This window comes from Neofelis nebulosa, chromosome 2 (genome assembly GCF_028018385.1).
Source record: "Neofelis nebulosa isolate mNeoNeb1 chromosome 2, mNeoNeb1.pri, whole genome shotgun sequence".
Taxonomy (NCBI): domain Eukaryota; kingdom Metazoa; phylum Chordata; class Mammalia; order Carnivora; family Felidae; genus Neofelis; species Neofelis nebulosa.
Window position 1 is genome coordinate 55,799,344 of NC_080783.1, and position 17,244 is coordinate 55,816,587.

The following is a 17,244-nucleotide window of genomic DNA, read 5'->3' on the forward strand; positions in this document are numbered from 1 at the left end:
GGGCTCTGTGCTGATAGCTCAGAGTCTGGAACCTGCTTCGGATTGTCTCCCTCTCTCTCTGCCTCTTCCCCTGCTCATGCTCTCTCTCTCTCTCTCTCTCTCTCTCTCTCAAAAATAAACATTAGGGGAAAAAAAGGTGGATTTTACCTTCTCCTTGGGACTTGTGCTAGAACCAACCTTTGGATCTTCTGCTCCAATTCCTGGTGACTTTTTACCATATCATAGGGATAATATGTTAATGAGTTAACTTATTAGCAAATGCTTCTATTGAGAAGTTACCCTACCTGAAAATTCCCAAAGTGAGGGGAACATTATTGAAAAAGCTGTGATCTCCAGAAGGTTCTATTCAGTCAACTAAGTGCTTGGGCCCAATTTTAATGCTTCTGGCAAGTGGGAGTTCAGTGCCACTACTGTATGGAAGAATGTGTCCCTGGGGACCAAGGAGACTTCAGACGAAGTTGAGCTTGTTACTCTCCCTGAGAAATTCTTTGATGAGGGCAGAGACATCTGTAGGGACTCCAAGAGTGTATATTAGGGATGTTACCAGTCTCAGAGCTGAGTTGGGTTTGCAAGGATATAGAATTTGGTGACATACTTCATATTTTAATTTATATGGGACAGAAAACTCTGTAAGAAAGACCTGAACTTAAATTCATATTCATAATTATAGCTTAGATTTATACGACTCTGACAGATGGCCTTGGTGGTTTTGACAAAAGGCCACATTGCAGGGAGGAACAAGAAGGAAGGCCCTATGTTTGGAGTTTAAATACTTTTGACCTAGGAGAAGCAGAAAGAAGATAGTATGAGAAGAGCTGAGGTGGTAAAGGGCAGTTCGGTGGGAATAGAGAAGTATTAAGTAGATTTCTTCCATTTAAAAAATCAAACAGTGATAAGATGTTGAATGTTGTTTTACATTTATGTTTATCTTGGTAAGAGAAAAATAAATACCTCTTTGCTGGTAGTGATGTTTCTGGTATTAGAAAAAAGTTTGGAGGAAAATTTGCAAATAAATGCAGTAATTAAAATTCTGTACTATGATAGGCTTTATTATCAAATGAATATATGTTGTCTTTGAGAGGCTTAACTCCATCTTAGGGTCAGTTTACATGAAGGGATGTCTGGGCACTATGCCATTTTATTCTCTATCAGCTGTGTTTGCCAGAGTTCTCTTCTCGGTGTGGTTCCTGGTTAAGGCTGGTCATGTGAGAAACCTGCCTGAGATTTGGAAAGGGGCAGAGTTAGGCAAAAGCCTTTACATTTGTCAGGTCGCTGCAGGGCCCCAGGTGCAACTCATACTTATCGCTAATCTGTTGACTGCAGTCTTCATGTGGTGGGGCAGCAAGTGGCTCAGCTTCTCCCAGCTCCTACCAGATCTCTTTCAGTTTGAGCCTTGGGCCATCCACATAATAAAGGTTTGGAATAGATGAGAAATAGACAAAACAGTACCAGTCTGTCCTCACTGCCTCACCGAGTTTGTCCTTCTTCTACCTACTTTGCTTCCGCTCTCCTTCCTATCTGCCCTGCTGACCTACAGTAACTGTAAGCCCATCATGAAATCAGAGCCCACAAACTTCCATAGCCTTCCCCAACTCTCCTTTGTGATCTTAGAGACTTTGCTCTAATCCTTTAGGTGCTCCCTTCTGGACCTGTATTCCTCTGCTTCTTCCCAAATTGTGTAAGGTCTCCTTTAGTAACTCCCTTATTCACATCACTCACGGTGGCCCTGAATCCTTGGTCAAATCCTAACTGATACAGATACTGTATCTGTGCAACATACCTCCGTATGAATAACAGGAACCTCAAAGGAAATTACTCTCTAGGTACTCTCCAACATAAATTTGGGGTGCCTTGACAAAGCAAAGGAAAGAATAATGAACTTTACAACCATCTAAGGTTGTCAGGTTACTGAAGTCTGCTATTGTCTCCTAAACTTGAATTAAAGATTCAATAGAAAAAAAGATTCATGTTAATTAGAGAACAGATTACTATGTTTATGTAATCTGAAAGAAGTAAGTATCCTTGTTTTATAGGGCCATTAACAGGAACCAGGAAACATCAGTAGAAAGGAAATGTTATGCTGATAGCATATCAACAAAAATATATTTGAGAAGTATTACAGGTAGTTGGATGATTATATAAGATGTATATTTATCACTTTCAGCAGAGACAGTTCTAATATATATCTTGATAAGGATCTGGAAGAATAAAGTATGGTTTCATTTAATTAAAGTAAAAATGTTAGATCAGTTAACTTGGCAATTGTTTGCATGTTTCAGATAGAACAGAGGGAACTCTTCAGAAAGCAGGGAACATTGTTAGTTGCTTTGTTCTTAAATTTTTTTTATACTAGCTGGTAAAGTACTTTCTAGATGAAAACCTCTAGTCAGTGGTTCTTTTGGAAAACAACATACCATTTAGTTTTCAAGAAGAGTAATTTTTTTAAATTAAGCCCTTGTGTCTCACACGATGTTGTGTATAATACAGCATGATTTTGAGAGCATTTGCTTATTCTCCCTCATCGTCACATTCTTCTAAAATATTAACATGGGGAAGAATTTAGAATCAAATTTCCTTCTCTATATTTGTCACTCAGTGATCATTACCATTTACTTTTGAGTTTGAAATCACAGTTTCATGCAGTTCTTCAGCTTTAATTCCTCCTTCTCCACAAAGTAGGGACTCTTTGAAGCACAGAATATTATGGTAGTAGAGGCAGGTGTGAGAGGGGCACCACTGTAGGGGTGGGGTGTTGCATAAGGGCACAAGAGCTGATGACAGGCACTAAGAAGGCAGAGGAAGGAGTGCAGAAAGGGGCACTATTTATAAAATTGGGGGGGCAGATCTCTCACTTTCAGTATAGTTTATTTGCAGAAGCATTTATTTCACTTTACCCAAAGTCAAATTCATTAGGTTTATTACCTGATGTTCAAGTAATTGCAGGTGACAATTTCCCCAAGTGTTTGATCCCTATGTAACATAGGTCACTTTTTTCTAGCTCCAAATAACAGTTTAGTTTCCATTCCACCAACTCTCTGGTGCTGAAGATAGGGCTACAGAGCAGCACCCTACTTCTAGGTCTCATTTTCTGTATTAGTCAACTTTGCTATTGTAACAAAACCTTATGGTCTTGCAACAACAAAACACGTATTTCTCATTCACAGGAAGTGTAGCCTGTGGTCAGCTGTGGCTTTGTTCTAAGTGTCTTCACATTCTGGGACCCAGGTTAAAGGGGAAATACCTATATGGGACATTCCCATTCTTGTGACAGAGGGAAAGATCTAAAGCCCTGGAAGAAGCTTCTTCATAAAGCTTCTGCTCAGCTGTGGCATATATTACGTGTGTTCACATTCTAATGACCAAAACATGTAAGTGGCCAAGCCCAAAGCCAGTGAGGTGAGGAGGTATACTCTGCCTGCAGGAGGAATGTCAAGTCACATAACAGTAGTATGTCATACTGTTAGAAGGAAGAGGTAGTGAATAATGGCAAACAAGATACCACCTACCATAAGTATGTGTAAGCATTTCCTTTTCTCATATTTTCACTTCAAACAGTAGCTCTCTTGGCCCAGCCTCTTTGCTCTTTTATTTACCTGTTGCCTGGGCCAATCACACCCTTGGTGCTAGCTTTGCTCTATTTTTTAAAATTTATCTTCGTTGAGGTATAATTGATACATACTATGTCAGTTTCAGGAGTAAAACGCAATGATTCAACTATATGTATAAATTGCAAATGGTCACTATAGTAAGCCTAGTTAACATCCATCACCACACATGGTTATAATTTTTTTTTATTGTGACGAGAATATTTAAGTTTACTCTCTCGACAACTTTCAAATGTACAGTGCAGTATTATTAACTATAGTCACCATGCTATACATTTCATCCCCATGACTTATTTTAAAACTGGAAGTTTGTACCTTTTGACCCAGTTCATACATTCCCCCTGCCTCTGGCAACCACCAGCCTGTTCCCTGTATCTATGAGCTTGGTTTTTTTGGTTTTGTTTTTTTAAGATTCTACATGTAAGTGAGATCGTACTGTCATTGTCTGATTTATTTCAGTTAGCATAATGCCCGCAAGGTCCATCTATGTTGTTGCAAATGGCATGATTTCATTCTTTTCTATGGCTATATAATATTCCATTGTATGTATATACCACATTTTCTTTATCCATTCATTCATCACTGGACACTTCAGTTGTTTATATATCTTGGCTATTGTCAATAATGCTGCAATGAAATGGGGGTGCAACTTTTCAAGTTCTTGTTTTTGTTTTCTTTGGCTAAGTACCCAGAAGTGGTGTTGCTGGATGATATGATAGTTCTGTTTTTAATTTTTAAAGGAACTTCCATACTCTTTTCCATAGTGGCTATACTAAGAGTACACGAGAGTTCCCTTTTCTTCACATCCTTGCCAGTATTTGTTATTTCTTGTCTTTTTGATAATAGCCATTCTAACAGGTGTCGGGTGATATCTAATTATGGTTTTGAATTGCATTTCCTTGATGATTAATGATGTTGAACACCTTTTTATGTCCCTGTTGGCCATCTGTATGTCTTTTTTGGAAAAATATCTTCTGCCCATTTTTAAAAATTGGATTGTTTGTGGGTTGTTTTCTTGTTTTTGTTTTTTGCTATTAAGTTATACGAATCCTTTAGAAATTTTGATTATTAGCTCTTTATTGGTTATATGATTTGCAAATATTTTCTCCCACTCAGTAAGTTGCTTTTTCATTTTCTTAATGATTTCTTTTGCTGTGCAGAAGTTCTTTAGTTTGATATAGTCCTATTTATTTATTTATTTATTATTTTTTTAAATTTATTTATTTTGAGAGAGAGAGAGAGAGAGAGAGAGAGAGAATCCCAAGCACGCTCTGCACTGTCAACATAGAGCCAGATGCAGGGCTCGAACTCACAAACCATGAAATCATGACCTGAGCCAAAACCAGGAGTCAGATGCTTAACAATTGAGCCACCCAGGTGCCCCTCACTTGTTTATTTTTGCTTTTCTTGCTTTGCTTTTCATGTCATATTAAAATAATCATCTCTAAGACTTATGTCTTAGAGATGATAGGAGCCTACCATCTATGTTTTCTTCTCGGAGTTTGATGGTTTCAGGTCTCACATTTAAGTCTTTAATCCATTTTTAGTTAATTTTTGTGTATAGTGTAAAATAGTTGTCAAGTTTTACTCTTTTATATGTGGGTGTTCAATTTTCCCAACACCGTTTATTGAAGAGACTGTCCTTCCCTTGGCTCATTTGTCATAAATTAATTGACCATATATGCATGGGTTTATTTCTCATCTCTCTATTTTGTTCTGTTGATCTATATGTCTGTTTTTCTGCCAGTGTCATACTGTTTTAATTACTACAGCTTTGGAATACAGTTTGAAATCAGGGAGCATGATTCCTCCAGCTTTGTTCTTCTTTCTCAAGATTGCTTTGGCTATTCAGGGTCTTTTGTGATTCCACACAAATTTTAGGATGAAAATGCCATAGGAATTTTGATAGTGAGCACACTGAATTTGTAGATTACTTTGTATAGTATGGATCTTTTAAAAATACTGATTTTTGGGGCTCCTGGGTGGCTTGGTCGGTTAATCGTCTGACTTCGGCTCAGGTCATGATCTCACGGTCCGTGAGTTCGAGCCCCGCGTCGGGCTCTGTGCTGACAGCTCGGAGCCTGGAGCCTGTTTCGGATTCTGTGTCTCCCTCTCTCTCTGCCCCTCCCCTGTTCATGCTCTGTCTCTCTCTGTCTCAAAAATAAATAAACGTTAAAAAATAAAAAAAATAAAAAATAAATAAATTAAAAAAAAATACTGATTCTTTCAGTCCTTGAGCCTGGACTATCTTTCCGTTTATTTATATCTTCTTTAATTTTTCTCATTAACGTCTTGTGGCTTTCAACATATAGGTCTTTCACCTTTTTGGTTAAATTAATTCCTAGGTATTCTGTTCTTTTTGATGCAATTGTAAATGCAATTTTTTCTTCATTTCTCTTTCTGATAGTTCATTATTAGTGTATTTAACTACAGAAGATGTTTATGCACCAACTTTGTATCCTGCAACTTTATTATATTTACTAGTTGTAACAGTTTTTTGATGAAATATTTAGGGTTTTATATATAATATCATTGTATGTGCAAATAGTGGCAGCTTTACTTCTTTCTTTCTAATTTGGATATATTTTATTTCTTTTTCTTGCCTCATTGCTTTGGTTAGGACTTCCAAAATACTGTGGCAAGAGTGAGTGGGCATCCTTGTCTTATTCCTGATCTTAGAGGAAAAGTTTTCAGCTTTTCACCATTGAATATTATGTTAGCTGTGGACTTGTCATATATGTACGGCCTTTGTTATGTTGAGGTACATTCCCTCTATCCCTACTTTGTTGAAAGTTTTTGTCATAAATGGATGTTGAATTTTGTTAAGTGCTTTTTTTCTGCATCTGTTTAGATGACTGTATGATTTTTATCCTTCATTTTATTAATATGGTATATCACATCGACTACTTTGTGGATGTTGAACCATTCTTGCACCCCTGAAATAAGTCCTACTTGATCATGGTTTATGATCTTCTCAATGTATTGCTGAATTTGATTTGCACCCTCCTTTTATTTTAGTTCTTTGCATGAAAACCAAATCACTCATTGTGAAATTTTCCTTCAATTTTTTTCCTCCTTTTGTTCTGATATTAGATCTACACTTTCAATATTAATACTAATTGTGAATTATTATTGAATGCAAACAATATCATATGGCATTTAAGAACATTTGTGATTTCTTGTATAGATTTTTTTGTTTTTTATACTCAAGAAATAGTATCTTGTATTGTCATCTGTATTTTAGTATAAATATTCTGTCTCCCTAGCTAGACTGTAAATATTCTTTGAGGAAAGGGATGTCCTTCCATTATTTTATAGCTTCAGTGTCTAACTCAGCTATTGGCTGTTTAAGATACTTGTAGGTAAGTTACTTTATAAGGATTCAAGGTGTTTTTAAAATATTGAATCTGCTCATATTCTTCTAAGTTTGAGTTTCTAAATGTAGAGAAAATAGTTTGAAACAGTTAAAAGCCAATCAGTTTATTTTATCAACAAATCATTCTTCAGCAAGATACTTTGATTATTGCTAGTTTTTCTTCTCAGATAAAGTATCTATTGATTTTAAGAAGAATAATATCTAAAACACTTATGGCATGATATTGTAGCATATTTTTTACTTTTTTTGAGTAAATTTGACATCTAACATTGTGTAAATTCAAGGGGTATGTCATGTTACTTTGATATATTTATATATTATAATATGGTTGTAGTTGTAATGATATTTATCATATTACATACTTACAGTACAATATTATTGTCTATTCAGTAAACTGCATTACATCTGTGGCTATTTTAGTACTTGTTATAAGTTTGTACCCTTTAACACCATCAATCTTATCCCTCCCCTGTTACTGCTGGTAACCACTGTTTTACATACACACTCTCTGTTTCTTTCTTTTTTTTTTTTTTGATATATGTCTGACTTTTTTAGATTCTACATATAAGTGATATCATGCAGTACTTGTCTAATTTATCATATGAAGCTTATTTTTCTACCTTCATTGGTCATTACTGTTCACCTAGGTATCTGAAATTTAAAAAATTTACCTTATAGGTACTTATTATTCTTTAATACAATTATGAATGCAACTGGGCTTATAGCTCAGAGTGGTTTCAATTTCTAAATTGAAAAAAAAGATAAAGAGATAAAGAATAAGGAAATGTGCTTTAATGTAAAAAAATTTTTTTTTCAAAAAAATTTTTTTAACGTTTATTTATTTTTGAGACAGAGAGAGACAGAGCATGAACGGGGGAGGGTCAGAGAGAGAGGGAGACACAGAATCTGAAACAGGCTCCAGGCTCTGAGCCATCAGCACAGAGCCTGACGCGGGACTTGAACTCACGAACCGCGAGATCATGACCTGAGCCAAAGTCGGACACTTAACCGACTGAGCCGCCCAGGCGCCCCTGTAAAACAAATTTTTTAATGGAGAATGAAATACATCATGTTGGGTTGAGTAAACACCAAGTATTAAATGATTTATAGTAGATATTTGACCAAAATGTGTGGAAGCAGGAGGACAGATCACACTGGAAGACAGAACACAGCTTCATTCTATGAAAGCAGATGAAACTTCATAGAGTTTTGTGACACTTCAAATAGGTTTTATTGGAGAAAAGAAGTTTGAGAGGCAGGAAAGGGGAGAAGGGCATTTCAGGAGAAAGCCCAGAAGAGAGAAGGGATCTGCATGCTTGGAGAGTATACAGCAGGGAATAGCAGAAGATGAGAAGGAAAAGAAGAGAGATGGACAATAGAGGTACAGTGATGAAGGATCTTACATTAGTTTCTCAGGGCTGTTGTAACAAATTACCACAAACTTGGTGGCTTAAAGCAACAGAAATTTATTCTCTGGCAGTTCCAGAGGCCAGAATTCTAAATTCAAGATGTTGGGAAAGTTGATTTTTTTTTTTTTCCTGGATGCTCTGAGGGAGAATCTATCCCATGCTTCTTTCCTAGCTTGTAGTTGCCAGCAATCCTTGATATTCCTTGGCTTGTATTTTCATCACTCCAACCTCTACTTCTGTCTTCACATTGCCTTCTCTGTGTGTCTCAGTCTTCTCTTCTATATCTTATAAGGAAAAGTGTCATTGGATTCCTGATTATAGGATAATCTTGAGATCCTTGGTTATATCTACAAAAACCCTCTTTCCCAATAAGATCACATTCACAGGTTCTGGGAAGATACATGTTTTGGAGGGTTATCACTCAACCCACTTTGACAAGGACTTAATCCTATAAATAAAAGTTTATAGGCAAGGCTGTGCCATTATTACACTTACTATGTGGAAGATGACACTGGTAGAAAATGGACAAATGATGAAGACTTGAATTAAGTCAAGTGAGTTTAGAGAAGAGAGGCTAGATTCAAAAAGAAATTTCTGAGGTAAGTATACCTCAGATTGAGTGTGTAAGATGGGGAAGAAAGAGTGATCTTGGGAATGATAAATTTGGGTTGTCTGTGAGACATATAGGAGCAAATGCTTTATAGCGGTTGGAAATGTAGGTTGGGGATTTGGGAGGGAGCTTGGGTGGTTAACTGTTAAATCAGTGGTGTCCAATAAACCACACCTGTGAGTATTCACATTCTTGTCACTCCTCTGACTCTGTACTTGGCTATATGATTGGCTTTGGCCAATGGAACATTACCAAGTATGATGCAAGTTTGATAAGCCTTTGTACAGAAGGGCAATGTGGCAGCAGCACTTTTTATATGAAGGAGAAAGTAACTTTTACCATTTTGCTAATGTAATTTACCCCGTGTGGCATATAGGCATCCACATAGTTACTTTATAAATTTACCATTCTCTTGTGAGTTACTGTGGGTTATAAAATTGTACTGGACTAAGGTGAAATCACTACTAGGATAAGGAATAACAACTTAAACATAGATACATGTTGAAATTCTACACAAATAGAATGGGGGAAGAAGGTGCTTACAAAACTTAAAACCAGGTAAGACACCTGCAGTGGTTAATTTTATGTGTCAACTTGTGTAGGGATCAGAGTACTAAGATTAAACATTGTTTTGGGTGTCTCCTCTCTAGATGAGATTAGCATCTGAACTGAAGGACTCAGTAGATTGCTCTCTCCAGTGTGATTGGGCACCATTCCTTCATTCTGTTGAAGGCCTGAATAGAACAAAAAGTGAAAAAAAGGGAATTCAACTCTTTTCCTGCCTTACTGCTTGAGATGGAACATCTCATCCCCTCCTGCCCTTGGACTGGGATTTACCTTATTTAGTCCCCTTGTTCTCAGGTCTTTAGACTTGGACTGAATTACATCACTTGGCTTTCCTGGATTTCTTTCTTTCTTTCTTTCTTTTTTTTTTTTTAATTTTTTTAAATGTTTATTTATTTTTGAGAGAGACAGAGACAGAATGCGAGTGGGTCAGGGGCAGAGAGAGAGGGAGACACAGAATTGGAAGCAGGCTCCAGGCTCTGAGCTGTCAGCACAGAGCTTGACACAGGGCTCGAACTCATGAGCCATGAGATCATGACCTGAGCGGAAGTCGGACGCTCAACCGACTGAGCTACCCAAGCGCCCCTGGCTTTCCTGGATTTCTAGTTTGCAGACAGCAGATCACGGGATTCAGCCTCCATAATCATGTGAGCCAGTCTGTCATAATAAATCTCTCTCTCTCTCTCTCTGGATGGATAGATGGATGGATATGGATATATTACTTTTTGGTTTTATTGATTCTGTTTCTCTAGAAAATCCCAAATACAGCTCCTTGGGTTTTGGATTTGACATAGAACATGACCAACTTCTGATGTTAAATTCCTATAAAGATAAATATGAATATCTCTGTGGAACTTACAGTTTAGAGACTTTTAATCTTGGGAATTGGAATAACCCTTCTTTTGTTTGATCCTGTGGACCTCTATCTCCTAAAATAATAATATGCCAATTTTAACTTTTTTGAAGTGAGTGTTTCATTTTGGAAATTGCTTCAACCTATCTGATGATGCCTATTGATCACACAGTGAAAGTCTGTTTTGGGAGATGGAATGATTAGGAGACACACTTAAGAAACAGAAGTTCATTGGGTCAAGAGATTGGTTTCAAGTTCTGGGATGTTGGTAAGGGTGGGATGGAACCAGGAGCACATCAGAGGTTGTGCTTAGCAGATGACTGGAGGAGTTATGTGTCTGCTCTAGATCTCAGTTTCCACATGTGGAAAATGAAAGTGGAGTATTAGATGATCTCTACAGTTCCACCGAATGCTAAAATATAACAGCTCCCTTTGGAATAACAGAAGTTATCTTGTATGGAAGCCAATGAGTGATCAATAAATGCTAATTGACAATGGCAGTGATAAAGTAATGAATACTTGGATCAAAAAAGAAGTTCTTGTTCTTGAAAACTACAAATAGGAAGGCCCTTTTATATTTTCCATTCTCCAATGAGAGGCTACTTGGTCAATATATACAGCTTGGTAGAAAGAGAAGGGGTGGCTAGAGAGGGAGTCAACAGAGCATCTTTCTTGAACTGATTGACTTATCATCACAATATCATACCTTTTCAGGGTTAGTGCCCTTCAGGGTTCTGTTGACTGCAAATGTTGTTGTAGAATCTATTATAGACAGTTTTGATGGAATTAGCAGACTTACACAGAAAACAGGGCAGAATTACAGAAGATTCTTTGGAGCTATAGCATCCAGAATTTGATAAGGGGACTTCTTCAAGGTTCCATACTGGGCCAAATATTTTCTACTTGTCTCCCCATAGCTTATACAGATCCTTCTTTGTCCCTGCTATTCTCTGCCTAGAAAGGATGACCTATATGGATTCTATCAACAAGCTCCAGCACCCTCTAGCTCCAAGTTGGGTCTGGTCATGCTAGGAGGGAGGGAAAATCAGTTCAAGGTATTTGAGGTCAACTTGAGCTGTTGATGTCCTTTGACAAGCTGTCACTACTCCTCTGAAGGCAGTTGCTACTATATAAGCCCCCTGTCCTTTGGGTCCTGTTGACCTTCCTCTTCCTTCTCCCATTAGGTCTGGGGGTGGTGACTTCTCTTTTGCTGCAAGTCCCAAGTTTATTCACTGTCCCAGTGGTTTGTCCATATTCTACCTTGGTAATCATTCTCCTTGTAAATTAACCCTCTTGAAATTACTTTGTGCTCTGTTTTTCTCTTGGGACCATGACTAATACACATACTATTCTACGAACTGAGAATGAAAAGGAAATGGCAACTGGGGCCACATCAACACACATCTTATCATGCAGCCCTCCATTGCAGCCTTCTGGACTACCTTACGAGTATTTTTGGTCACCTTCTCGCTTCTTTCCTCAACCATTGACTCCTTCATTGACCCCATAAATCAAGCAGGGAATAAGGCTGCAGCCAATTCAAAACCAAGCTTGATATGCTCAATTAATTTTCCTACTCTTCCCAGTATTCTTTCTCTACTGCCACTCCTCTTGGTGCTGTAGACCATGGAATCCTCAAAGGCAGAGGTTTTGTCTTAGTCTTCTTTTGTCCTCAGAGCCTGGAATATGATAAATGCTAAGTAACTGCTTTTATAATAAAAACATAGAAGATAGAATTAAGGAGATGACTGCGTATTAAACCTTCTATTTCCAGACAGACCAGGAATGGTCTACTTCTCTTCCTTCTTTGAGGATGCTCAGTGCTTTTCTTACTTCCATGTACAACATTGCTGCTGTATTATAACCAGTCATGTGTTGGTAAATGGTTTTTGTTGTTGTTTTATAAGTTTTATTGAGATATAATTCACATATCATATAATTCACCTATTTAAAGTTTACAAGTCAGTGGACTTAAGTATAGTCACAGAATTTTGTAATCAGCACCACAATCAGTTTTAGAACATTATTTTCATTATCTCAAAAAGAAACTCTACTGGTTAGTGGTCATCTGTTTCTTCTCTGTCTTCTCTCCCCTCACCTTCTGGCAACCACTAATCTACTTTCTATCTCTTTGGATTTGTTTATTGTGGACATTTCCTATAAATGAAATCACACAATATGTGGTCCTTTGTGAGTAGGTTCTTTCACTTTGCTTAACATTTTTAAGGTTCATCTAAGTTGTAGCATATCAGAACATGTATACTTCCTTATTATGGCCAAATAATACTCCATTTTATGGATATAACACATTTTATTTATCCATTCATCAGTTGATGGACAAAATTTGTTTTCACTGAATGTTGGTAAATGTTTAACAGCTAGGAATCTGGAAAAAAAAATCCTGATGTGTAGCACTTGTTGATTTCCATCATGTAAATAAGCCCTTCATGGCTGATTGCAAGCTACATAATGTCACTGAACATAGAGTTGGAAAGAGCTGCTAAAATAAAATAGGCTCTTGTGAGCCCCTGCAAGCCAGTTCCAGCATACTACCTTGACCATCTTTACTGATATTTCACTCAAGTTACCAGAGATGGGATCACATGCAGTGAGATTTCCATACACTATTACTTTAGGATAATTACAATGATTACATAAAAGTAATACAACAGCCAACATTTATTGAGTACTTCCTATGTATCAGGTACTGTGCTAATCATTTTTTAAAATTTAATTCCTGACCATCACTATTTCCTTAGTAGCCTGCATCTCCAAACTACCAATATTCTGTGCTTGATTCACTGTCTTCTTAATTACTCCAAATGCATCGCATCTCACAATTCTTGCACATGCCTCCTCTACCTGGTACATTCTTTTCCCTAGATATCAACATAGCTCCTTGCCTCATTTCCACCAGATCTCCACTCAGGTGTCCCCTCCTCAGAAAGGTCTTTCCACTACCTCATCCCTTATCTAATCCTTTGCCAAGTTTTGTTTTTCTTCACAGCGCTTGGTGCCAATGTTCTCTTATTCTCTATATTTATTTTCCTATTTGTTTATTGGCTGTCTCCCCACCATAATGTCAGCTCCACGAAGACAGGGTCTTTGTTTTGTTTACTGTTGCATTTTAAATGCCAAGGCCATGTTCTTAATCATGCTGACTAAGCTGGGAAGTGTGGAATTTGTGCACAAGGGCCTCTCTTCCCCCTGTCTGCTCCTCCTGGTGCTATCAGAGGAATGTTTAGAGAACATTCTGCCCTAGTCCCTGCATCTCTGTTACTAGTCCAAATCCTGCCATAGATGAGACTCAGCTGACACAGGTGGAAGACAATCCAGTGATGTGGCTAAGAGTGTGCCTTACTCTGGAGCCAAACTAAATGGATTTGCATCCCAGTTTTGGCACCCACTGTCTGTGCACCTTGGGTTTAATACCCAACTTCTCAGAGTTTCTCCATCTTTAAAATGGGAGAAGATTCCCCATCTCATAAGTCTGTTTTGAGGATTAAATTAATTTCTTAATTTAAAGTGATTGGGGCACCTGGGTGGCTCAGTCAGATAAGTGTCTGACTTCTGCTCAGGTCATGATCTCACAGTTGTGAGTTTGAGCCCTACATCAGGCTCTGCACTGACACTGTGGAACCTGCTTGGGATTCTCTCTCTCCCTCTCTCTCTGCCCCTCCCTTGCTTGTGCTCTCCCTCTCCAAAATAAATATTAAAAAAATAATAAAATAAACTGATCAGTGCTGGGACATCTGGATGGCTCAGTAGGTACAGCATGCTGATCTCAGGGTCATAAGTTCAAGCCCCATGTTGGGTGTGGAGCCTACTTAAGAAAAAAATAATAAAGTGATCAATACATAGTAAGTGCTTGATACACCTTGTCTTCTTAGCTCTGAGGACATCTTCTGGCAGTAATCTTTACTTACTGTGTAAGTCACCCGTATAAGCCTGCCATGTGGAAAACTGTAAAAAGTCACTACTTAGCTCTTTATTCTATTACCCTAATTGCTAGCATTCTGTAAGAGCACGTCTAGATTGTCCTGCTGTCAGAGGGAACTGGATAGTTCCTAGTCTGCTTTTGCTTCTCACAAAAGAGGAGACCTCTGAGCATCAAGAAAGTGTAATCAGCCTGCCATTCTTTCCTGGGAAATCACCTATATTTAACCACTAGGTTTAGAAAAGCCCCAAGGGAAACTTGATGTTATTCTCAGTCTAGCTAGCAGAGACAAGCCATATCTGGAACATCCCTGGGTCTGTAGAAAGAAAAGCCTCTCACAGAAGAGAAGTCCTTGCCCACAAGACCTAGGATGTTGGGAGTAAAGGAAGCATTGGTGGCTTTGCCAGACTGAGTGGAGAAAGAAGGAAGAGATGGTAGGTCATTCGTGAAAAGAAGAGAAACCACCCAGTATGCAGGACTGGCTTGGAAAGAAGCCCCCTGAGGCCCTGAAGCCCTCCTTGCTATGTGCCCCCTGCTAGGCAGGGTCTGCCTAATCCGAGGGGCTGTATTTTTTACACCCTCCCTGCATGTACCACCTTTTTCCACTTCCTCAGGTCCATGAATTTGGTTAAAGTCGTAAGTCAGATGGGAAACTTCACTTGCTAATTTCGGGGAAATTCAGTTCCATTAATATTTACTGAACGCCCACAAGGAGCTGGGCAGTATTAGTGGGCAGTCCCAGGAATCCTAGGAACCAACAGTGCACAGTCGCATCCCAGAAAAATAATCTTCCCTGTCTCTGAGCATCCTCGTTTCCTTGGAGTCAGCTTCTGGGTCTGATCCCTGCAAAACACCAACACTTTCCCCGCACTTGGGCTCCCACTGGGCTCCCCTGGGGCCTCTTGGAAACGCCGGGAGGATTAAAGGGTGGGGAATTGGGAGGGCTAGGGAGGTAAGGAAGGGAGGAGGGGGAAGGAACAAGGTGCATCTCCCCCTTTAATCGTGTTCCAATCAGGAGTCGGCCCTGTTCCCGGACTCCGATTCCGGCGGTCCAGAGAATCTTCCAGGAACCGCCTGGCATCCTGGGCGGTGGAGTTTGGCTGGTCCGGGCGCCGGAGCCTCCCTCCTCCCACCTCTTCCCTCCCTCCGGGCTCCGTGCCTCACTCAGGGGCGTGTCCTGCCCTACCTCCCTTTCACAGTGGTCCACTCATCCGGTTACAGCGGCAGCGGCAGCGGCAGCAGCCTGAGCACGAACAGCGATAGCTCCGGGTTTCCAGACGGGAACTGTGGCCACGGCAACAGCTCAGTGGGGGGCACCTGTGCGAAGCAGGAGTAGCAGGGCGAGGGGGTGGGGTTCTTGCCAGCCACTCTCTGAGCCCGAAGGAAGGGGCACCTCCCAGCTGAGATTCCAGTGCTCAGCAGAATCTCTCACCGAACTGGGAATACTGGTGGGGACAGACATGTGCTGGACCAGCTAGAGGGCTGGGGTAGGTAAACATTAGGTCCAAGCGTAGAGTGGCAGTGAAGCTGTGTCTGGGACCATGACGGCCTCACACCTGGACTTTGGGGAAGTGGAAACTTTCCTGGACAGACACCCAGAGTTATTTGAAGATTACCTGATGAGGAAGGGGAAGCAGGAGATGGTGGAGAAGTGGCTGCAGAGACACAGTGAGAGTCAGGGGGCTGTAGGCCCGAGGCCCGCAGTGGCCAGCACCAACAGCTTGGCTCACAGCGGTGGCAGACGCAGCGGCAGTGTTGGTGGTGGCCCTAGACCAAATAGCTCTGCCAACAGCCAGCCCACTCTGGGCGGCGGGGACTGTGGTGGGGTTCCCCTGAGTCCCAGCTGGGCCAGTGGCAACGGGGGCGACGGGAGCCTGCAGCGGAGAGCTTCTCAGAAAGAGCTAAGGAAGAGTTTTGCTCGCTCCAAGGCCATCCACGTGAACAGGACCTACGATGAACAGGTGACCTCCCGGGCCCAGGAGCCCCTGAGCAGTGTGCGGCGGAGGGCACTTCTCCGGAAGGCCAGCTCCCTGCCCCCCACCACAGCCCACATTCTCAGTGCCCTGCTGGAATCCAGGGTGAATCTGCCTCAGTACCCCCCTACGGCCATGGACTACAAGTGCCACCTCAAAAAGCATAATGAGCGTCAGTTCTTCCTGGAACTGGTCAAGGATATCTCCAATGACCTTGACCTTACCAGCCTGAGCTACAAGATCCTCATCTTTGTCTGCCTCATGGTGGACGCTGACCGCTGCTCTCTCTTCCTGGTGGAAGGGGCAGCTGCTGGCAAGAAGAGCTTGGTCTCCAAATTCTTTGATGTGCATGCAGGAACCCCACTGCTGCCCTGCAGCAGCACAGAGAACTCAAACGAAGTGCAGGTCCCCTGGGGCAAAGGCATTATTGGCTATGTCGGGGAGCATGGAGAAACGGTCAACATTCCTGATGCCTACCAGGTAGGACTTTGCATTGTCCCCCTTCCAGAGCCCCACTGGCTTGGAAGCTAAACCTTCTGTTACCCCTTGGCATCCAGGAACACATTAATTTAGACTCTTTACAGCACTAATCTTGCTACTTTTAAATTCCTTCTGAGTTTAGACCAGTTAGAATGTTACTACACCATCTTTGATATAATGGTCTTTTCCTAACCCACAGGGCTTGTAAACATTTCATATATCACAAGGACTACATTTTGCAGTCAGTAATATCACATGTTTCTCTGTCAAGATTCCTTGTCCTTAAGAATATCAGTGTATGGTTTTAGAACGGATTTGTGAGGTGCTAGGAAAAAGTGTCTACTCCAGAATAGTAGTGTTAGTCTGAAGAAAATGGCATGTTGGTGTCTCTGATGTCTTTTGGGACTGTAATAAATTTCATTCTCTTTCAGGGTTGG

The 17,244-nt window shown here is 40.2% G+C and overlaps 1 protein-coding gene across 2 annotated transcripts in view; it reads left to right on the forward strand.

Moving 5' to 3' along the window:
• The first annotated feature begins 15,550 nt into the window (after nt 1-15,550).
• Nucleotides 15,551-17,244, forward strand: part of PDE11A (phosphodiesterase 11A) — a 375,452-nt gene continuing 373,758 nt past the window's right edge. For both annotated transcript variants that reach the window (XR_009256998.1, XM_058712978.1), the window contains exon 1: nt 15,551-16,807. Coding sequence is in view for 1 of the 2 variants with exons in the window: in XM_058712978.1 (XP_058568961.1) it covers nt 15,896-16,807 (912 nt within the window). In the remaining variant the exon portion in view is untranslated. The remainder of the gene's footprint in view (nt 16,808-17,244) is intronic.